The 19858-nt window shown below is 49.1% G+C and overlaps 9 protein-coding genes across 9 annotated transcripts; 5 read left to right on the top strand and 4 right to left on the bottom strand.

Moving 5' to 3' along the window:
* Positions 1 to 38: 38 nt before the first annotated feature.
* FTJAE_10929 (uncharacterized protein) lies at positions 39 to 1418 on the top strand (the record flags this gene model as incomplete). The annotated part of the gene is made up of 1 exon (XM_037343818.1): positions 39 to 1418. The coding sequence occupies one exon, from the start codon at positions 39 to 41 to the stop codon at positions 1416 to 1418; it is 1380 nt and encodes a 459-aa protein (XP_037202022.1).
* Positions 1419 to 3440: 2022 nt separating this feature from the next.
* Positions 3441 to 4295, top strand: FTJAE_10928 (uncharacterized protein; the record flags this gene model as incomplete). Its single annotated transcript, XM_037343817.1, has 1 exon — positions 3441 to 4295. One exon carries the CDS (start codon positions 3441 to 3443, stop codon positions 4293 to 4295), a length of 855 nt encoding a protein of 284 aa, XP_037202021.1.
* Positions 4296 to 4377: 82 nt separating this feature from the next.
* On the bottom strand, positions 4378 to 6041 carry FTJAE_10927 (beta-lactamase transpeptidase; the record flags this gene model as incomplete). The annotated part of the gene is made up of 2 exons (XM_037343816.1): positions 4378 to 5950; positions 6004 to 6041. 2 exons carry the CDS (start codon positions 6039 to 6041, stop codon positions 4378 to 4380), a joined length of 1611 nt encoding a protein of 536 aa, XP_037202020.1.
* Positions 6042 to 6407: 366 nt separating this feature from the next.
* Positions 6408 to 7399, bottom strand: FTJAE_10926 (uncharacterized protein; the record flags this gene model as incomplete). Its single annotated transcript, XM_037343815.1, has 2 exons — positions 6408 to 6957; positions 7008 to 7399. 2 exons carry the CDS (start codon positions 7397 to 7399, stop codon positions 6408 to 6410), a joined length of 942 nt encoding a protein of 313 aa, XP_037202019.1.
* A 1265-nt stretch (positions 7400 to 8664) lies between these two features.
* On the top strand, positions 8665 to 12322 carry FTJAE_10925 (C6 zinc finger domain protein; the record flags this gene model as incomplete). Its single annotated transcript, XM_037343814.1, has 5 exons — positions 8665 to 10091; positions 10507 to 10682; positions 10747 to 10940; positions 11000 to 11390; positions 11523 to 12322. 5 exons carry the CDS (start codon positions 8665 to 8667, stop codon positions 12320 to 12322), a joined length of 2988 nt encoding a protein of 995 aa, XP_037202018.1.
* Positions 12323 to 13279: 957 nt separating this feature from the next.
* Positions 13280 to 15114, top strand: FTJAE_10924 (TRI13-cytochrome P450; the record flags this gene model as incomplete). The annotated part of the gene is made up of 3 exons (XM_037343813.1): positions 13280 to 13747; positions 13796 to 14344; positions 14404 to 15114. The coding sequence occupies 3 exons, from the start codon at positions 13280 to 13282 to the stop codon at positions 15112 to 15114; spliced, it is 1728 nt and encodes a 575-aa protein (XP_037202017.1).
* Positions 15115 to 15755: 641 nt separating this feature from the next.
* Positions 15756 to 16319, bottom strand: FTJAE_10923 (uncharacterized protein; the record flags this gene model as incomplete). The annotated part of the gene is made up of 3 exons (XM_037343812.1): positions 15756 to 16145; positions 16190 to 16257; positions 16310 to 16319. The coding sequence occupies 3 exons, from the start codon at positions 16317 to 16319 to the stop codon at positions 15756 to 15758; spliced, it is 468 nt and encodes a 155-aa protein (XP_037202016.1).
* Positions 16320 to 18426: 2107 nt separating this feature from the next.
* On the top strand, positions 18427 to 19247 carry FTJAE_10922 (uncharacterized protein; the record flags this gene model as incomplete). The annotated part of the gene is made up of 3 exons (XM_037343811.1): positions 18427 to 18748; positions 18798 to 18899; positions 18946 to 19247. The coding sequence occupies 3 exons, from the start codon at positions 18427 to 18429 to the stop codon at positions 19245 to 19247; spliced, it is 726 nt and encodes a 241-aa protein (XP_037202015.1).
* Positions 19248 to 19457: 210 nt separating this feature from the next.
* FTJAE_10921 (CTP synthase) lies at positions 19458 to 19743 on the bottom strand (the record flags this gene model as incomplete). The annotated part of the gene is made up of 2 exons (XM_037343810.1): positions 19458 to 19486; positions 19557 to 19743. 2 exons carry the CDS (start codon positions 19741 to 19743, stop codon positions 19458 to 19460), a joined length of 216 nt encoding a protein of 71 aa, XP_037202014.1.
* Positions 19744 to 19858: the final 115 nt, after the last annotated feature.

The following is a 19858-nucleotide window of genomic DNA, read 5'->3' as shown; positions in this document are numbered from 1 at the left end:
ACAGCTCACGGAGGTCCAATCGAAAGCAGCACAGCACAATGAAACTCCCTACAGCGTGCACCAGGTGCAGAAGGCGGCGCAAAAAGTGCTTCCGGACAAAACCTGACGGCCCGTGTGATGCCTGTGCCAAGAAGCAGAACCATCAGTGCTCGCTCGTCCAGCCACCAGGTGATGTTTCTCCTCAGCCACATCGCGTCTCGGCAGTCGAGGATCTGAACCCGCAGGCTGCTCTCTCGCATGACCTCATTGAAGAACTTGTGGAGAATTATATTTACTACATACTTGACAGGCCTCATACGCTCTTCCATCTACCTACCTTGCGGAATGCAGTGAAGGAAGATACGTTGGGAGATGCTTTGCTGTCAGCGATATTGGCGTTTGGGTGTCGGTTTCATGACAAGCCTGAGATAGCATCGCTTGGGCCTGCGTTTATGGAAAAGTCCAAATACTTACTGAAGTTGGATATGGAGAATATCTGTCTTGAGAATATCCAGACATGCGTGTTGCTCGCAAATTTGTCATCTTCGTCCAAGAACCCAGAGTCTGAGGCTCTGTTTGTCACTCTTGGCATTCGTATGGCTGAGATTCTTGGCTTGGACCAGCCGGACCCGGAGGACTCGGAGGTTCTACGTGAAACAAAATGCAGGGTATGGTGGACACTTTTCATGGCTGACCGTTGGAGTTCAGTTGGTCGCAACCTCCGACGAGCGATGCCGGACTTTAATCAGGAGACTCCCCTACCAATGGATGAAGACTACTTTCATCATCTGGATATTGACCAAGGTACGGACAGTGTCGAGGCATCGCCCCCGCGCCCTCGCACACTGGGCCTCTGGGCATACAACATCATGCTCGCAAAACAGCTAGGGCCTATTCGAGACCTGAATAAGCAGTGGAATCAGGAGGGCATCTCGGAAGATTACGTGATGCAGCGCGTCGCAGATCTAGCAGAAGGCCTACAGCTCTGGGAAGCGGGTCTCCCCGAGGAAAAGAAGGCGACAGAGGAGAACCTCCAGGCACACAGTGCAAAGAAGCTTGGGGGACCGTTCCTCGCCATACATACAGGCTACCACCAGCATTTCGTGCTGCTGCTGTTCCGGTTTCTGGACCTGAATCGGGCGCAGACGCCCAAGACGATCGAGTACGCCGAGCTGTGCAAGTATCACGCAAGGTCGATCAGTCAACTCGTCAAACTGTCCCGCCAAGTTCCGAACTGCGCGATGGTATTTGGGGGAGTGGGATACATGACTGTTGCGTCTTCAGCGGTACTTCTGCATACGCTCATTTTCGGGCAGCAGGATGACACGGCTGATATACGGGCCAAGCTGGAGTCCAACTATGAGACCATCTATGCGCTTCAAAAATACTGGCCTTCGATTCAGAACTCGGTTAGTAGAGAGACTTGTGTTAGTGGTTAGATTCTGACGAGTGCAGGTAAAACGCCTTGAGTTGTTCCAAAAGACTTGTGTGAGGCCCGCGGCAATGCAAACCTACAAGTTTGACAAGTGGATGGTGAGGTTTTTGGTCGAACATCATTTGCCGCTGGATGAGCCTGAAGGGGATCTATCGCCTGGTGCGGTATAGCATCGCCTTTGGGTTGCAAAGTGAATATTTGCATTGATACCGGCGTACACAGTATTGGTTTGTTGGATTTCTTTGTAATTATATTCGTCGCATCGATTCGTTCGGCCGTTCGTGTTGGAAGCTTGGGAAGAGAACAGAACTCAGACGCGAGACGGCGGGACGTCTGACCATGATATAAAGCGATAAGGGGTCATATTTATCTTTTCGGGCCGTATCACAAAGTCCCACAGATAGTAAACAACAGCAAACTACTGAATTCTCTGATCCATACGCTAACCTACGTATCGTGAATTTGCGCACCCTAGAGTCCCTAGTTTCGTTTGTTGACATCCCATAACTCCCAGCTAATCCCGGGTCTCTAAACCAAACTAGTCCATAAGCGTTTCGCTGTGTGTGGGGTCATCGTCGGGATATGCTTGTATAACCCGACGGCTGACAAGTGTCGGGAATCGCTCCAAGACCGCCCCTGCAAAGACACCGTCGGGATTTAGCTGCTTAGACCGACAACCACAAAGCGTCGGGATACAGCCCAAGACCGCGACAAAGCGGGGCGGCTGAAAAACAGACATCGTCTGCTCGTGAGTCGTGACATGGATCTATTGGTGGACTTGATGATGGGCTGATGCCACGGCCACAGAGCTTAGCACGTGATGCACACTCTTCAGGCCAAGTCCCTGCTCATCGAAGGTTTCAGTAACGCAGCCAAGTGGCGTGAGCATCAGCTTGAGGAATCGGCAAAGCTTGCTACGCCCGTCGCGAACTGTCAACTGCTCTTGGCGGAGGCGAGGAATGTCACCGAATGCGGGGCCCTAGTTACAATGCCTCTACACCACAATCTCTTCACGTGTAAGCAATTCAACAGGACTGTTACACAAGGTGTCTTGACAACTCAGCAAGGAAAACCCCCTTATCATCCTGCGCATCTAGACCTTTTCAGAAGTGCGTAAGCAATCAGATAACGAAAAACGAACTCGGATAATCCCGTTGCATATCCCACTAACTCATGCAGTCAAAAAAAAAAGGTGATCCCTGCCCCGACAATGTCGTATAGCGAGTGTCACTAACCTGAATCGTCTGGCTCCAAAAAGTTCCCACTCTGACAGCCCTAAAGAACAGAAGCCGCCATCCCTGTAACTTGGCAGCTTGTATAGGTCAAAGCCACAGTTATGATGAGATTAGCTGGGGGATTTCACTCCGTATTGTGTAACGTCTTGTCTTAAAATAACATTCTCAGCCTTTTTTCTCGCGTACCTCTCTTAGACTTGCCAGATTGGACCCCAACTAGCGGTTAATTAGCTTGCAGCCTGAAACTCTCAGGGTTAAATAGGAAGCTGTCTTACATAAATGTTAAAGAGCACTCTTCCCTTCTTGTTCATACCAAGACTCTGCCTCCTCCTTTTCGTATTTGCTACAAAATCTACATCACAATCAACATTGCCAAGACGATTTCTCTTAGTTATACCCACCAGACTTCACTCCTGGAGTCATACACAGTATATACACGCCATCATGAGTCCCTCATGCAGGTCTATCAAGCCTCGCTTCACATCACTATCGCCAAGCCCTGAAATTACAGAAGGGCCGAGAAAGGCTGATAGAGCGTGTGAGAAGTGCACGCGAACCAAGAAGAAATGCGATAAATCGTTACCCGGTTGTTCGCGATGTAAGCGGTAGGTAGAAATCTGTCCCACGTCAAGAGAGCTCAGTTTGTCTAAATGGTCAGACTCAGGAACAAATGCTGTTATGACTATGTATATACGCCCTCAGTCACAACTGTCATAAGGCCGGAGAGTACCATAAAATCTCCACCTCACATACCAGGAACGCTCAAGCCATTCCTCGATATTTCCAGCTCTATGATCTTGAGTCTACTTTCTTCACGAAACGCCATTCCGAGTCACTCAGTGCAGCACTACTTGGAGACTATAAATCCCTACCTTACCATAGTTCATCCAGAACTCTTCGCTTTACGCACCAAAACTACCGGTTCTGACTCTTTTTCCGATCAAGAGCTTCAAGACCCTGCTACTACACTTCTAGTTGTATGCATGCAGCTCTTCTCTCAAAACGATGATTCAGGTATCAAAGGAGAAGATGATGCGGACAGGGCTGTTTACCGGTCTGCCAAGCAGATATTGAGTGTCCTGCGAGCTATCGAAAGCCCCAGTATCGAGCTTATTCAGTGCTCCATTCTGCTTGCATTTTACGAGTATACCCACGAGGATCTCGGGCGTGCCTACGTTAGTATTGGAGATGCTAATACCATGGCTTCAATCTTACACGTGGGGCCCGGGAAGTACCATGAGGATGAGCGGGAAGCTATAGTACCCTATGAGGAGGAAGAACGGCGCTGCGTTTACTGGAGTCTTTTCGTCCTCGATCGGCTGGTCCAAACCGATTATTCTCTTCTTCATATGCCGCACCAGATACCACCTGCAGTTGTATCTCCTCCCGCGGCCGATGACCTTCTGCCGACGAACCATTTACTTTGGTACGATGAGGGCCAGTCGCCTTATTACATCACTCAGCGATACCCTGTAGATACAGATTTCTCTGTACCTGTCGGGCCTTTCCAGAGGAACTGTCAATACGCTATGCTCTATACTGGAACATCACCCCCTCAATCCCCTGTAGGTCCAACGGCCTTTGATTTGGGAAGCCATACTGTCACCTCGCCGTCGGTGTTGCCTCTTAGTATTTTAGACCTATAGGCGCTGTCTGGACTCACGAACTTATGTGTTACATCTTATTTTGAGCTATTTTCGTTATATTACGGTCCGGCGTCTGGAGTCCTTATGCATCTAGAGGAACCCTCTTAAAGTACACTGGCTTAATGCCAATTTGCAGAGCCCAATTAAGTCCGTTCACCATCCCGGACTCTTCATGACGATGAAACCTAAGAATAAATTGCTCCCATGTGAACCAATCAATGAATTCCCGAACAACAAATGCTTCCCGTGAAGAAGGTAGAAACCCAAACGTGTCTCCAGCAAAGTGACTCAGCCGATGGTGTTGTGACGGAACATTATTGGCAATCATGATCAGACTCTGGGTTGTGTCATGCCTGATATCCAGCGTCATCTTCAACCCTGAATTGATATACTTGCCCACATAGTCCTCATGATTGACATTAACCTGCTCTTTGCTTCTCTCCTCATTTCGAAAATACTCAAAGTCTGCTGCTATACGGGCATATCTCTCATACTCTGTCTTCGCCCTCTCTTTTGAAACTTCAGCGAAGTCGATCGGCGGCTGGAGCTTAAACATTGCCTGAGCAATAGCTAGCGCAGACCAATCTGGTCCATCTCCTAGGCCATGAGAGTTACCCAACGCCACTATTGCCGACTTCGTCTCTGGAAACAGATACAAAGCTGTAAGGTATCCCGACATACCGCCGTTATGATACAGAACAAGTCTTGGCCTTGAAGCTTGACCAATAACGTGTTCTCGTTGTGGGCCGTTGAGAGAAAGCATGCCTAGCTCTGTCGATGGAATCATGGCGCGAGCAAATCCGAGGCCGTATGTATTCTCGCCGATAGAAGACGTAGTAATGTTTGCCTTGTGAGATACGATTGTCGGTATTTCTTTGAGGACCGAAGGCTCGTTATGCATCGCGTCGAGGAGAGCTTTGGCCCGTTTCATCATGTCTGATACATTAGACCAGACACCTCCAGCCGGTCCCATAAGAGTATTATTAGCGGCTGTGTCAACTGGCTTTTGTCTGTGTAGCGAGTAGTCGTCAAGCACAACATGAGGCTCTGCGACATTCTCATCTCGTAGCTTTGTTCTGTTTGTGACAGTTCGGTGCATTCCAAGAGGTTCCGGGATCCTTTCCCTCAGAAACTCGTACCACGGCCGACATGACTGCTTCTCAATGACCGAGCCCGCCACGGCGTACATGTAGTTGTTGTAATGAAAGCCGCTTCGTAGGTCATGAACTGGAGGTAAATGGCTCACAACGTCAAGTAAGTCCTTCTTGTCAAGGATGTAGTCACATTCTACGCCCAGCCATGTAAGGTCCATATGCGCTAGCCCAGTATTATGCGACAGCGCATCTTGAATGGTAGCTCTTTCACCGATGACAGGATCCACAACACTGCGGAACGGGATATAACTCTGCATTGGCTTTGTCCACTCCAACTTTCCTTCATCAACAAGGATACCGCAACACCCAGCGGTAAAAGCTTTTGTCAGTGAGCACAGAAGATAGTTGGTCTCGGAATCAGCGGGCGCTCGGGACTCTACATTGCTGAACCCTCGACTTCGAGTGAAGATTATTTCTCCGTGATGAAGGACACCGATGCTGATTGAAGCTGACCAAGTGTTGTCCTGGATTTGATCGAGGATGGGACACAAAGCTTCGATTCTAAGCGGGGTTAGTAACGCCATCCTACTATTAAGACTCTATGGCTATCCTACCTAGACCGCACAGCATCTGAATCCGCGTCCGCGGCCATTTTGCCGTGTGATACTCTGCTATCGGATGAGAGGCTGTCTCATCGAGAGAAATTCCTGGCAAATGGATTTGTAGCTGGGGTATTTTTCTGAATTCTAGAAGGGTGTTCTCGGGTAGTGTCGGTCAAACTTGCGATGAATCATGGGACTCAGCGCCACGGAAGCCAGCCCTATCTCGCCCTCTTTCAACTCAACCAACTGTCTACGAGTTTTGGTACGTGCCACACGACTTTGGTTCCTTCACTTCCATCTTCTGTTCCAGGATCTAGTTTTGCCCGTGGATTTGCTGCTGGCAGCTGTCCTCTGCCATTATCCCTCGAATATTGACTCAAACTCCTAATTAAATTTCTCACATGCTCACTAGATATCTAGATTTTGGGACCCTCAGCCTGCAAGTCAAACGCCATCCCCACGGCTCCGAATGTCCCCATATGCATCGCCTGCATGACATTCTTCATCGGAGACGCGCAATCCCCCGCTGCATAAACTCCCTTGACGTTGGTGGCTCCATATGGTGGTGTTACCATAATATCTCCACCGGGCGACAACTCCACACCCAGTTGCTCTGCAAACGGGCCGTTAATCTTCGTAGGCGGCTTGTGCGCAAGGAACGCCTCGTGAGCCGAGCTTCCATCTGCAAATGTGATAGTAACTCCGCTACCCTCGGGACCAAGAGCGAGAGAAGCGATCTTCCGGTTGTCTATTGTGATGCCGATATCCTTCTCGCCGAGGACGTCTGCGACTGCGGTCTGCATGGTAGTGTTGTTTGAGGTGTAGATCACAACTTTCTGGGTCATCTGCTTGGCACTGCGTGCGAAGGCGGTGGCTGCTGCGGGGGTCGTGTTCTCGCCGAGGGCAAGGACTCCAGCTGAGGGTTTTCCGGTGTCTTCATAGCCGTGGCAGAAGAGGCAGTGGTAACTGAAGAAATTAGCATTATTCACTCTAGCAATATGGGGAAAGGGACGCACATGGCATGACCCCAACACTCAGCATATCCCTTGATACCAAGCGGCAAATCAGTGACACCAGTAGCAAGCAAGACTCTCCTGCCAGTGAACGTCGTCCCATCTGTAGCCGTGGCCGCAAAGTTGCCCGCACTCGTCTTCTCGACCTTGGCGATTTCGCGATCCTCAAATGAGATGGTCTTGTACCGCTCTGAGATCTCCTTACGAGTCGCGGCCCTAAAGTCAGCGGAGTCTTTGTGGTCCCACGTGGGTATGGTGTGCATATGCACTGAACGCGCATTGCGGAAGAGAGAGCTATTGAAGACGATAGCAGTGTGCAGTTGGCGGGCAAGGGCGAGCGCTGCAGATAGGCCGGCAGGACCTGCGCCGATGATGAGGACGTCAACGAGAGGCATGTTTGCTAGATTTGTGGCTGTGTATGTGAAGTAGTTGGGTATGAGGTTGGTAGTGAGTCTGTGTAAGAAAGACATGAGGAGAGAAAGACATTTATATGTGATATATATTCTATGCTACAGGGAATTCTCAATCAGTAAATCGATCCGTTTTCATCATATAGGGATTACCCCAAGGATCTAGGTAGCTCTCTCGAAAACCTTCCCTGGAGGGTTTTTACAATGCAGGGTCGGTAGTCTTTGTCACACCAAGATCCACGTTTTGAGATCATGCCGGTAGTGCAGAAAGCTAAAAGCTGCAGTGGTTAATTAGTGATGGAGAAAGAAGTTAGCGTGAGGCTAATAATACGTCCGTACAGCGATATCCGTCCTTTTGGTACGGTATACATACCTCTCTTACTCTCCAACTAGACTCCTAATTCTCCGGGGCCTTTAATTCCTCCGGAAGTGTAGTCATTGGGAAATTCACCTTATTCCCTTCCGGAGACTTCATTCCTCCCGCACATAGATGATCAAATAGCAAGCTGAGTAATGCCTGCCTGTAGGATGGCTGCAGTATTGCCCCTCGATTTATGACATGATGCCTTCTGACTCTTATATAGACTGGAAATGTGACTCAACCACAATTACACATACGACACCTCCCCTGAAGGTCGATGAAAACCAGTTAATTAACTTGGATCTATATGTCTTCAAAATGTAGGTCACAGGCACCTTGATAGGGGCCTCGAGCTTAGGAGTTGCAGTCATTCGAGATGCTCCGGACGATAACTACCTCTTCAGGTACTCATTGCGGTCATGGTGCCGCCATCAGCAGCGAGCAATCGTTCTTAAAGGGTCCGATGTATCAGCCCACATCAATCGAAGGTCAGTAATAACATCACGAAAAGCGTTATCGCATCGTAAAAACATTCAGTATCGTGGTGATGACGCTGATCATTTGTTTGTGGTGGGGTTGAGCCGCTTTTGCTATCACCGGCCTAATATCCCACCGTAAGATGGAACTAACCGGAAACAGAACACGGTGGGAACGGCGGATACCGAGAGCTAGCAAAAACCCTCCGAGGATGGTTTCCCATTAGTTTGCTGACCAGTGACGCGCTCACCCTCGCACTGGGACTGATTGTTTTGAGCCTCAGCCAACTTCCCTCTCCCCCAATTGCTCACTCTCCTTGCCGTGCAGCCCGAACATTGATCCATCCTTTCTTCATCCGACCCCCCACTACCCCAAGACTCCGACCGGGTTCTGTGTAACCCTGTATACAACCATGGGTACCTCCACGATCCATCCGTCGCAAAGGCGGCTGTCCTGCGATGTCTGCAAGCGGCACAAGACGAGATGCCTGCGTATCAAGCAAAACGACCCAAAATGTGCGCGCTGCACTATGCTCGACGAAGAATGCAGTATTGGCGGGCCGAAGAAGGTCGGAAGGCCGAGGAAGTCGGATTCAGCGACTGGTCAGCGCAAAGACATTGGGCAACCCCAAGCCAAGTTAGTTCGCTCGCAGAAGAAACAGACGACTGCAAAGAACCAGCAGAGAGAACCAATACCTTTGAGCGCGTCTCCAGACCCAGACATCTTCCTGGCGAGCATGATGTTCTCACCAGTACCTATACCATCAACCACAACGTCTATAGCGACGCCACCATTTGTTGAAACCACTACAAACGTTGTCTTTACCCCCGAGTCATCGTGGCCCACTCCTGGGACAGCTGAACCGCAGACTTCGTCACTCCCTCAGCGACTGCCGCCGAAGATCTCAAGTTGCTTCAAGCATAGCTCCGCCTTTGCCGACTACGACTGGAACATAGACGAGAACGACGTGTCAACAACGAAGCCAAGTCAGCTCGGCCTTACAGTCATATGCTCCGACCCAGCACGCCTGGTGATCCCAGAGCTCGGATCCCCTACGGGCAGTATCGAGCTGTCCGACGCCTTATCGCAGCTGTCCAAGCTCAACAACGACTTACACATCCGAATGGCTGCCATAGAAACCCATCGGTCCGTCATGACTCTAAGCAGCATCCTCTTTCGCGAAGGCCCGCTCTTCATCGAGAACCTCACGCTCGGAGAGTTCACGTTGGGGTCAACACAGGATCTCTTTGAAGTGCTATCACGGCTTCTCAATAACCGAAGTTGTCATGCGCCACTTGAAACTGCGCACATGCTCGATATCGTGAACCTGCCAGGGCTGGACGGTCAGTCTTCCTCGCCACATTCCTACGGAGATGGACATAATGGATCAAGCCCCAGCTTTGCCTCCACGATCCCGTCCACCTCTCTGCAGCCGCTACTCGCACCCCTTGTCTTGACAATCACAGGCGTCTTCACCCAGCTCATATCCCTCCATGAGGTTCTCCTCAAGCACATCACCCTCTGGCTCACTGCCGAACCCCTCAGGCCCATCTCGGGACTCCAATTTGGTGAGGCCTCACCACAGGATCTCTGCGCGCAGGGCGTTCGTTATTCTACCGCCTCCCTCAGCTTCCTGGAGAGAATTGAACAGATCCTGGGCATCACCGGGCTGCCCGAGTGGGGAGAGCCAGGTTTACTGTCGATGCAGCAGATCGATGTGCTCTGGAGCGTGCTAGACGCCGGCGAAGGCATCGCTCCGGGCCATGGCTTTATGCGGCCGGCGTATGTGAAGAGGTCGCTCTGGAAGGCATTGTCAGTCATGAGTCGAGTCGTGCCTCCGTAAGTGGCTCCGGAAGACGAGCTGAGACAAAACCATTGTAATACATATTATGTACAATAGAGAAGAAAATAACGATACCAATACAAGAATCAAGTAAATTATGCTGCAGGTATGCCTGGTTGTTCAGGCCTGACATGTAAGCAGTAAATAAAACCTTTATGCAGTCATCCGTGTTCCCCTCCTCTCCTCACTACAAGGAACTTCTCTGCTCTAGCATATTATTTTCCTTCGTGACTAATTCCCAATGGAGGTTGATGGCAAATATCGGCAAAGCCTTTGTCCGACCTGTCAATCCATGCTCTCTCAAGAACCTACTGGATTTTGGAACGCGGCCCAAGGACAAACATTTCACGCTTTCAAAGACGCCGTGGGCAAAGGATGTATTATTTGTTCATTACTATGGTCAGTGACTAGCGAGTACCATAACACATGGATCGAATCACCAGAGCATTGGAAGCCAGTGGATCTCCGGGCTCGTCGCCGTGGGGTTTCTTTTAGCAAAGTGCAAAGCGTCGATTTAGTGGCTTCTTATGAGAGTCCTTTTGCACGTCCAACAAAGGCTATTAGCTTCAGCATTTATCCTTGGAACGGTATGTCTTGACACTAAATAGGGAGAGAAGGCGCGTCGCTAAATTATACTACTGTTATATGCAGCAATAACCCAGAAGCTTTGCGTTCAATCCTTAAAGCCAAGGCTGGCTGTTGAGAACGTTTTCACACTTGGCTCATCGTGGCTCATCGAATGTCAATCGTCACACCCCAGATGTACTAGCGCATACCGTCCAGCACCAGAATGGCTGCCTACTAGGCTGCTTGATATTGGTGAGGAAGGCTTGAACACCTGGAAAGTCTGTGTAACAGCACAAGACAAGATACCAGCGCATCAAGCTCCCTATATCGCCCTCAGCTACCGATGGGGTCCGACCGCCGGGATATGCCTACGGTCTTTGAATTTGGAACGGTTTCGCATCCTCGGCCAATTGCACATCTACCAATTCTTTTCCGGGATGTTATCAAAGTTTCTCGACGCTTCTCTGTCCGATATCTATGGATTGACGCTTTATGTATAATGCCAGACTCGAAAGATGATTGGGAAAGGGAAGCGCCCACTATGCAGTACGTGTACTCAAACTCTGTCTTCACCATCGCTGCCACAGGATCTGACAGCCCGGATGACACGTTGCTACACGCCAGAGACCTAGACCTTGTTAAAGTTGGCAAGGCTCAGTGCTCGCTGTTCTCGGACGAGCCTCAACCGTGTATCATTTATGACAGCGCGTACTGGGAGAGGCAGTTATGTGAAGGGCCCCTATATAATCGAGGCTGGGCCTTCCAGGAGCGGTTTATATCACCACGCGTGATGCATTTCGGTCGACATCAGATGCTCTAGGAGTGCCGCTCACGACATCGATGCGAGACCTTTCCCGAAGGGATTCCCGACCGCGAAGCAACTAAAGAACTTGATACTCTCATGGAAGTACAGGACAATACGCAAATGACTGATGATCTGGCTCACCTCTGGTGTCGCCTTGTTCAGGAATACTGCGAGTGTAGCCTCACATTCCCATCAGATAAACTCCATGCAATGGCAGGTATTGCGAAGCTTTTTGAGACTGTCACAGGGGATGAATACGTGGCTGGCTTATGGAGATCGCGGTTCATTGAGCTATTGCACTGGTCAGCAGCTGAGGTCAAGCCTCTTCAATCTACAGATTATCGAGCTCCATCATGGTCTTGGGCATCGATAGATAGTCGTATCTGGTACTGGGCGCGAAGTTCCCGGGCGACAAACCTAGCCGACCTGGTGGACATATCTGTTCTGAATCAGACATCAGACAGGATGTCTACAGTTCTAAGCGCCTGCGCTGTGGTAAGAGCCAGAGTGATACCCGCTGCCTGCAAGTCAGTAGGGATGGAAGGTGTCACGTTCCGATGCCACAATAACGAGTTCAAGGTTGATTTCGACCCAGATACGACTAGCAGTGAATTGATTGCTGGCAATGAGTATGCATATATGCCTTTGATATTAGACTACAACAGTTCTGCTGCTGACAAGTCGTCAATGGAGCGCAATGGTTTCTGTCTGATACTGGAGCGGGATCAGCAATCTATCAGCGGTCTCGATCGATATCGCCGATTGGGGTCTTTCCACGTTAAAGAAGGAGAGTATTGCGACAATGTCGAAGACATTTTGTATTGTACTAAGTTTACCGAGATTGAGATGATTTAGGGAGCCGAGTAAAACAGACATTAATACATGGGATGACATAAAATGATTGATATAGAAGCACTTATTGAATATTGAATATTCCATGACTGGAGCTTATAGCGCTACTGCCTTCGGCAGTTAGTGGAGGCTTCTCAGAGATGGGACCACCGGCGTGCCCTATAAGGCTCAGTGGAGCATCCTTGTTTGCTACACCCAACCAACGTCCAACCTCTTCTGGCGAGGTCTCTGAGCCTGCAGCTTGGTTGCACTCGGACCCATAAGCCGACTTCGGCATTTACGGAATTCGTCTGATCTTCTCGGCACCGTGGGCTTCAGTGTTTGTGTCAAAGTGCCGAGAGGCGATTCCGGAGACCCGGATAACACTGGTCGAGCGGTGAACTATCGAATGTGGCTCAAGGTATCTCTTGCCAAGTGACTACTGCTGATACATTTGTAGCATTCAAATCCCAACCGTTTACTCCAGCTGAATAACTGCGGATGTCAATTTCCAAAAGAGACCGACACTGCATTAAGAATCTTACGTGGCCTGCCGTCTCACGAACGCCACCTTTCAGCATCTCCTCTTCCAAGCCATATCTGTTTCACTCACAGTCAGTCAATTGGCGCCCAGAGGTACGTCTCTCATCAGCCTTTTTCACCAAAGTACCAGAGCTGATCTCGTCATACCAATAAATTGGCTTGGCGTTCTCACATCAGATTTTAAAGGGGCTCTAGCGAGGCCCCAACTGTGCAACCAACCTCGTAATCTTAGCCCTGTAATTGGAGCACATCACAATTGCGGCTTACCATCGTTGAAACCATCTAACCTCTTTAGGGGTAGCTAGCAAAAGCGTTGAATTAATTGTCTCAGTTTGTTATCTCCGTGTTGACTCTCTCTTAAAATGCCCCAGGCCCGCTTTGACTGTGACAAGCTGGGCGTGTTCACTTTATTCCAATTTTGTGTGAGAAATTGCGGACATGTCGTTGCTTGACGCTCTAGACTCGTCGTCAACGAGGATCCTATTAGGATGTCTCTTATTAGCAGGCATCGTCTACACCCTCTACCGCTCAATGCTACCCCGTCCCTTAGCGGACATCCCCTATAACGTCTCTGCGACCAATCGCATCCTGGGCGATCTCCCCGACGTCAAGAAATTCGGGAGCTTGACCGACTGGTTAGCGAAACAGGCTATTCAACACCAATCACCGCTATTCCAGGCTTTTATCCGTCCTTTTGGGAAGCCGTGGGTTGTTGTCGCTGATCATTATGAGGCCGCTGAGATTTGCACGCATCGGGTGAAGGAGTTTGATAGAGGGACGTCGAGCACTGCTATTTTTCATTGTGTTGTGCCCGGGGCGCATATCACGCTTACGAGCTCGGATCCGCAGTTTAGGAAGAATAAGGAACTTGTAAGGAATTTGATGACCCCGTCGTTCTTGTCAGAGGTGAGATGGTATTACTGAGGTTAGTGATTAATACTGACTTGGTTGAAGGTATCTGCGCCCGAAATTTACGACAAGTTTTCTCGGTTGGTTGAGCTCTGGAGTATGAAGACTGAGCACGCCAATGGTCAATTCTTCTCGGCTTCAAAGGATGTACACAACGCCGCGCTTGATATCATCGTGTGCGCCGCTTTTGGCCTCGACACTCAACATACCCAACTCGTCAAAGAAATTCAAGAACTGACACCAGACAACAACACCTTATCAGCCAAGGTCGACGGCGAAGTTGCGTTCAAAGAACTCCCTCTTAATGAAGAGCTCAACGCCCTAGCTACTGTCGCTGAGAGCGTCGCCAAGATCATCAAGACGCCTTCGCCGCCGCTATTCCACTGGATGTATCGAACCTTTTCAACGAAACTGAAGCACGCCTTTGTCCTTACCAAGCAATTGCAACAACGAGAAATCGCCAATGGCATTAAGAGAAGAGCAAATGGAGAGGCTATGAAGTGTGCGCTCGATGAGATTTCTGTTCGAGAAGAGGCGCTGGCGAAGAAGGAGGGGAGAGAGCCTGATTATTACTCTCAAGTGATTACCAGTGAAGTAAGCGCCAGTGCCCAATGTAAGGCGATGAAGAGAATCGCGCTAACACGTATCGCCAGTTGATGACTTACCTGATCGGCGGCCATGAAACAACCTCCTCAGCTGTGCGATGGGGCCTGAGCTATCTCAGTGCCGAGCAAAGAGCTCAGTCCGAACTTCGCTATGCCCTTCAGCAAGCCTATCCACAAGCTAAATCCGAGAGACGTCCGCCTTCACTCTCTGAGATCCTCCAAACTCGTGTCCCTTACCTCGATGCAGTCGTCGAAGAGATTCTTCGCTTGTCGTATCCTTTTGGCATGACTCTCCGAGAAGTCCAAGTCGATACACAGATCCTAGGTGCTCGTGTACCAAAAGGCACAACAGTCGTCTTCTTATCAAACGGCCCAAGCATATTATCCCCTCCAATCGACTTTGATGAATCACGAAGTAGTGAGTGGGTCAAATCTCGCAAATCAAAGCCTTTGGAGAAGGATTATGACTACTCGAGTTTCAAGCCTGAAAGATGGCTCAAGACAGCTGCTGGCCCGGACGGGAGAGAGGACGTGAGCTTCGATTCTCAAGCTTTCCCTATTCAAGCTTTTGGGTTGGGTCCGAGAGGTTGCTTTGGCAGGAGGATGTCGTATCTTGAGATGAAGATCTTTTTCACTCTCGTCATCTGGACGTTTGAGTTGTTGCCGTTGCCAGCTGATGTTGCGAAGCCGAAGCCAGTTTCGTCTTTGACTAGAAACCCCGATAGAGTGTTTATCAAGCCGCGAAAGGTAGTGTTGTGAAGGGAAAGTTAGAATGATATAAACATATATAAAATAGATAGACTGTTATGCTATGCTGATGCAGCGCTTATGCTTCTAGGATATCCCGCTGCAGACCCATAAAACACTGCCAATGCCGAATCAACTGATAAAACTTCCAAACGCCGTCATCTCGACCTCCCCGTCTCGCTTACACTCCCAAACTTACCGACCTTCGTCGGACTAGGTTCACTCAACAAGCCCCCTGTATCATGCAGAATCAAATCATCCGGCTCGACCAAAGTAGTACCATCAGTCCGCGACATCTTGATGGTTGCCAGAGATCTTTGCACAAATATTCCCTCTGTGCTGCTGCTTGAGCCTTGGGGTAGAATGTTCCATGACCTCGCTCGTGCTGCGATGGCGCGGAAGATTGGTTGCATGTGAGGCATACAGGCTACCAAGATGCCAACGCCGCTTTCGATATTGGACCATACGACAAATCCTTGTGCGTCGGCTGTTGTTTTGACCATTAGAGTAAGAGGTTGGTGAGAGTGGGGAGTACCTACATGATGCGTTCAAGGTTCTTGTGAAGTCAAGTAAGTAGGGGATGCGGATACAACTGGCTGCAATGAGACTGACAAAAGTTAGATAATAAACGTCATAAGGCGCAAATGGAAGTCTTACAAGATTCCAACACCAAATATCACCATGACACCAGCCTTCTTCTTCGGCTGAAGACCCAAAGAATACAACTGCGTCAGCGGTAGCGCAAACATCCAGATATCAAGAGCAATGTTGACACCAGCGTGAAAGAAGATGATTGCTGGGATATTTAGTGTCTTCCCGCGAGGTGGGTAGTCTTTCCATCCATCCCAGAGTAAGTGAATCGGTTGTCGCTGTAGTGCGCCGCAGATGGTGACGATGATTGTTGTGACAATGTTGAAGGCGATGGTATATTTGATGATCAATCTGAACTTTGGATCGGGAAATGTTCGGAGGAAGAAGTAGAGTATTGAGAGTTTGATGAGGCAGAGACTTAGTACGTAGGCGTATTGAACTACGAGGAGATACTACATCTGTTAGATAAGGCTAATGGGTTAGTGTATGGACTTACTATCTGAAAAGTGGTGATGGTGCTGTCATCGAGTGTCCAAATATTCCGGCCCAAGCCCGCAAATGTCACTGAATAGAGTCAAAAATGAGCGGGCAGACATTTATATGATATGGAACTCACTCAGGCCCATGATGATGCATTGAACCCCGGTAAAGACCTAGAATGTTAATAAATCATTATGACGCATCAAAAATAGCCTTACCGACGCCGCGATAATGAGGTAATCGTCAGCACCCCATTGAGAAAAGCGATACGATTTCGTGACAGTTCGCAGGACGATTGAAAACACTGCTATTCCAAGGATCGTGTAGTTTATGCCCCTAATGTTGTGATCATTGTCGAGCTCCGGTCTGCCGCAGTTCGTCTGCTCAAGCTTGAGAAAGTCTATTCAGTAACCGTCAATATGAGTCGCCTGATCCTTGCAGAGCCGATCATGAGGGTTTCTCACCAAACAAGTCTCGTATGGGGCATGACATGTGGATACAGCTAGCTACCGTATTGCTGAGTTTATGGTCGTAGCATATTCGTTCTTTGTTAGCGGTCGAGAATGTCGGCTTATCCACGAATCGCGAGAAACATTTGATCTACAACAGATTAATAAACCCATACCCCGAGATTGGCGGAGTATACGCACAGCACATTGCGACGCGTCTTCTAGTCGTTGATCAGTAGTCGGTGAACTAGCGCCGACCTGCGGTAACATACACGGTAAAATGAGAATAAACAAGCGTAATATCGCGAATAGCTTCATGGTGGTCTACCGCGCAAGCGAAACATCAAAGAGAAAAGCACCCCAAGAACTTTAAACACACGGGGTAGACTTGTCTCATTAAGAATTAAGGGGCACGGACTAAGTTGGTTTCGAAGGTGGTTTTGCTTTGTCGACGCTAAGTCAAGCATACCATGTCGATTGGTCTGGATTAGACGAGATCTCCGTACTCTAAACCAATTGGCCGCCAATGAGGCTGCTCGTCACACCGAAAGGAGCTAGGCGGGGGGATCTTCATGGGATATGCTTATGCATTCCAGGGGTTACAGATTAGGCTTATTTTTGCTACGCTTTTGACGGGGAGATTGGCGGGGAGGGCTTGGCAGGGCCTGATTTGGCGTTTGGCTTGTCTGTTGGTGGTGAGTATGAGTCTTGGCTGCGGCAATGTTGCCGGCAGGGCGAGTCATTGGACAAGCACGGTGTCTACTTGCGATGGGTATGATCTTATCGGTATCTGGTATACTACTAATAAGATGTGCGGCTTGAGTTAAAGCGGTTCACAGCTACGCTGCAGACTGTAGGTCAGCATATTGAAGATGTGTTTCACAGATGTAGAGTCGGGCCAAAGTCCGGTGAAGTACCTATATTGACGCAGACGCCTCTAGTGGCTGACGGACATGCCGGATATTAGTTAGAGGCTGTAGGGTTGAGATATTCGGATGCCGGCTGAACTTTGTTGTTCATGGAATGAAGGCTTTGCGGATCATTTATTTCCGTTGATCCACTTCATTTCCGGGGACGATAAGGCGGATTCGAGACCTTGCACCTCTCTAGATCCGGCATGGCGCTTGATCTACTCCGTAGAGGTGTTCACTTTGCAGAGAGGGTCAGACGACACGTAGAGGTTTTATGATACGATATCTGAGATTTGAACTAAAAGTTTCGATGACTGTTGGTAGTGGAAGTGATAAAAAATGAGGTGAGGCCAGACGTTCGCAACAAGGTGCGCTGTTTAGATTCTGCCAGATCCGCCACCAAATTCCACTGATTGAATCACATGCTAACGCATGGGGTATGCGGGCGATATGTAGTCACGTTGTTGTTAAAAGAAGGTCTAGTATTGGATATTCCAGTAACAGAATGGTCTTAATTCGTATTTGGAAGCTGTAGTCAATTCTGTAAACGCTGTTGTCAAAAACCCCAGGTCTAGGGTTAGCAACATGGATCAGAGGCATTAGATAAGCGGGAAATTCGCATCGTCAGCGGGAAATCTCTAGTGGAGACATTTGGCGATCCAATCAAAGTTTGATTCAACGCTACCAAGTCTCGACGAACTGGAGCTGCTAACATCAAATTTGTCCAAGCAACCGATAATTATGGAAACGGTTCCGAATATGTGGAGTTTTAGATCTATATAAGTCTTGTCTTTCCGGACCTCGGCATTCCATCGAGTCCGAAATTGAGGCAGTATTTATTTGAATTGTCTCCCTTTTTCAGCACCTTAAGATCTGTTGGCAAAACACCAATCATGTCCCGGATATCGCCTCTTTTTCGCCAACGGCTAATCCTCGCAGCGAAGGTCGCAATCGGAGTCTCAGTCACTGGTGCAGCAAGTTTTCATCTCGTCACAAGAAAATGCTACTTTGAACCCTTTGGACCGGAAAACGGCAGATTGTTGTATGAGCATCCGCTGCTGAAGCAGATCAATCCTTGGAATAAACCGGGTTCTGCCGACTCATGCGTGAGAGAAGTGCCGTTTGATAAGCTGGATAAGGTGCTTTTGGAGGATGCGAAGAACGGAGGAACAAAACTGGTTGAGAGATTCATTGCAGGAATGTGGGGAGGTTTTGGTAAGGTTCACGAAAGACATGTTTCAGCTGCAGTGCTGACGATGAACAGGATTTGGGATCCAGAGAAGAATTATGACATTCTTTAAGAACGAGACGAACAAGAACGACTTATGGGAGAAGAAGGATCTTCTAGCATCTACCTATGAACCTGGTATGTCATTGCTAATTTCCCGGTTCCCTCTTCTGACACGCCACAGGCACATATTTCACCAACCATTTCGTTGTCCTATCAAAAACACCAACATGTATCACGCTGAGAGGCTGCTTCGATCCCCACCAGTCACCTCCTTCGCCGATGAACGTTGATAACCTCGTTGAGATTCGCGCAGAGCTCGATGACGCAAAGAAAGTGGCCGTTCTCAAACTTCAGTGCATCACGTTTGATGGGAGGAAAGAAGCGAGTGACAAGGAGGATCCTTTTGGTGGAGTTGGGGGATGGCTTCACAGACGGTATTCTACGTTACTTGTGGAATCAGGAGCCAGGAACTGCTTAGAATGAACATTCTCTTCATGCTACACCACGGACTTTGGGTTGGTTCCAAGACCCTTCCAATCTGCATTAGGTCAGAAAGCTTCATCATAATGGCTCCACCCATACTATTATAATTATGTACAATATTCAGTCACACCACTCATAGCTGCAACTACACATCAGCGCTTGCCTCTACCATAGCCTAGTCAGCTTACTAACAACTGTTTCCAACTACCACTAGCCTTTATCGATAGCATCGACCGGCACTGCAGTATTTCGCAGTATTCTTGCAGCACTCCTTCTTGCAACACTTCTTAGTGCGGCAGCAGAAATTACCAATCGAGCACTTTCGGGGGAACTTGGCGGGACAGACTTTGGCAGCGAGTTGGAGAGCCTCGCCGTGGGAGAGGCTGTAGCCGTCTTCGCCGGAGGTAGAGAGGTCAGGGAGACCCTCGGCAGTGCTGATTGCGGGGCCAGCGGCGGCAAAAGGGATCAGAAGTAAAAGAGCGGTGGTGACCTTCATGATGAGAGTCGTGCTTGGAAGCTTTGTGTCAATTGGTTCAGAGATGTTAAAGCGAAGCAGCTTGGTGGCTCGTGAGAGCGAGAAGCCTAAAGGACCTGCGGAAGTCGGGGTATTT

The sequence above is a fragment of the Fusarium tjaetaba genome, assembly GCF_013396195.1.
Source record: "Fusarium tjaetaba strain NRRL 66243 chromosome Unknown NRRL66243_c0000262, whole genome shotgun sequence".
Classification (NCBI taxonomy): Eukaryota; Fungi; Ascomycota; class Sordariomycetes; order Hypocreales; family Nectriaceae; genus Fusarium; species Fusarium tjaetaba.
This window is presented reverse-complemented; position numbering and strand designations above follow the sequence as displayed.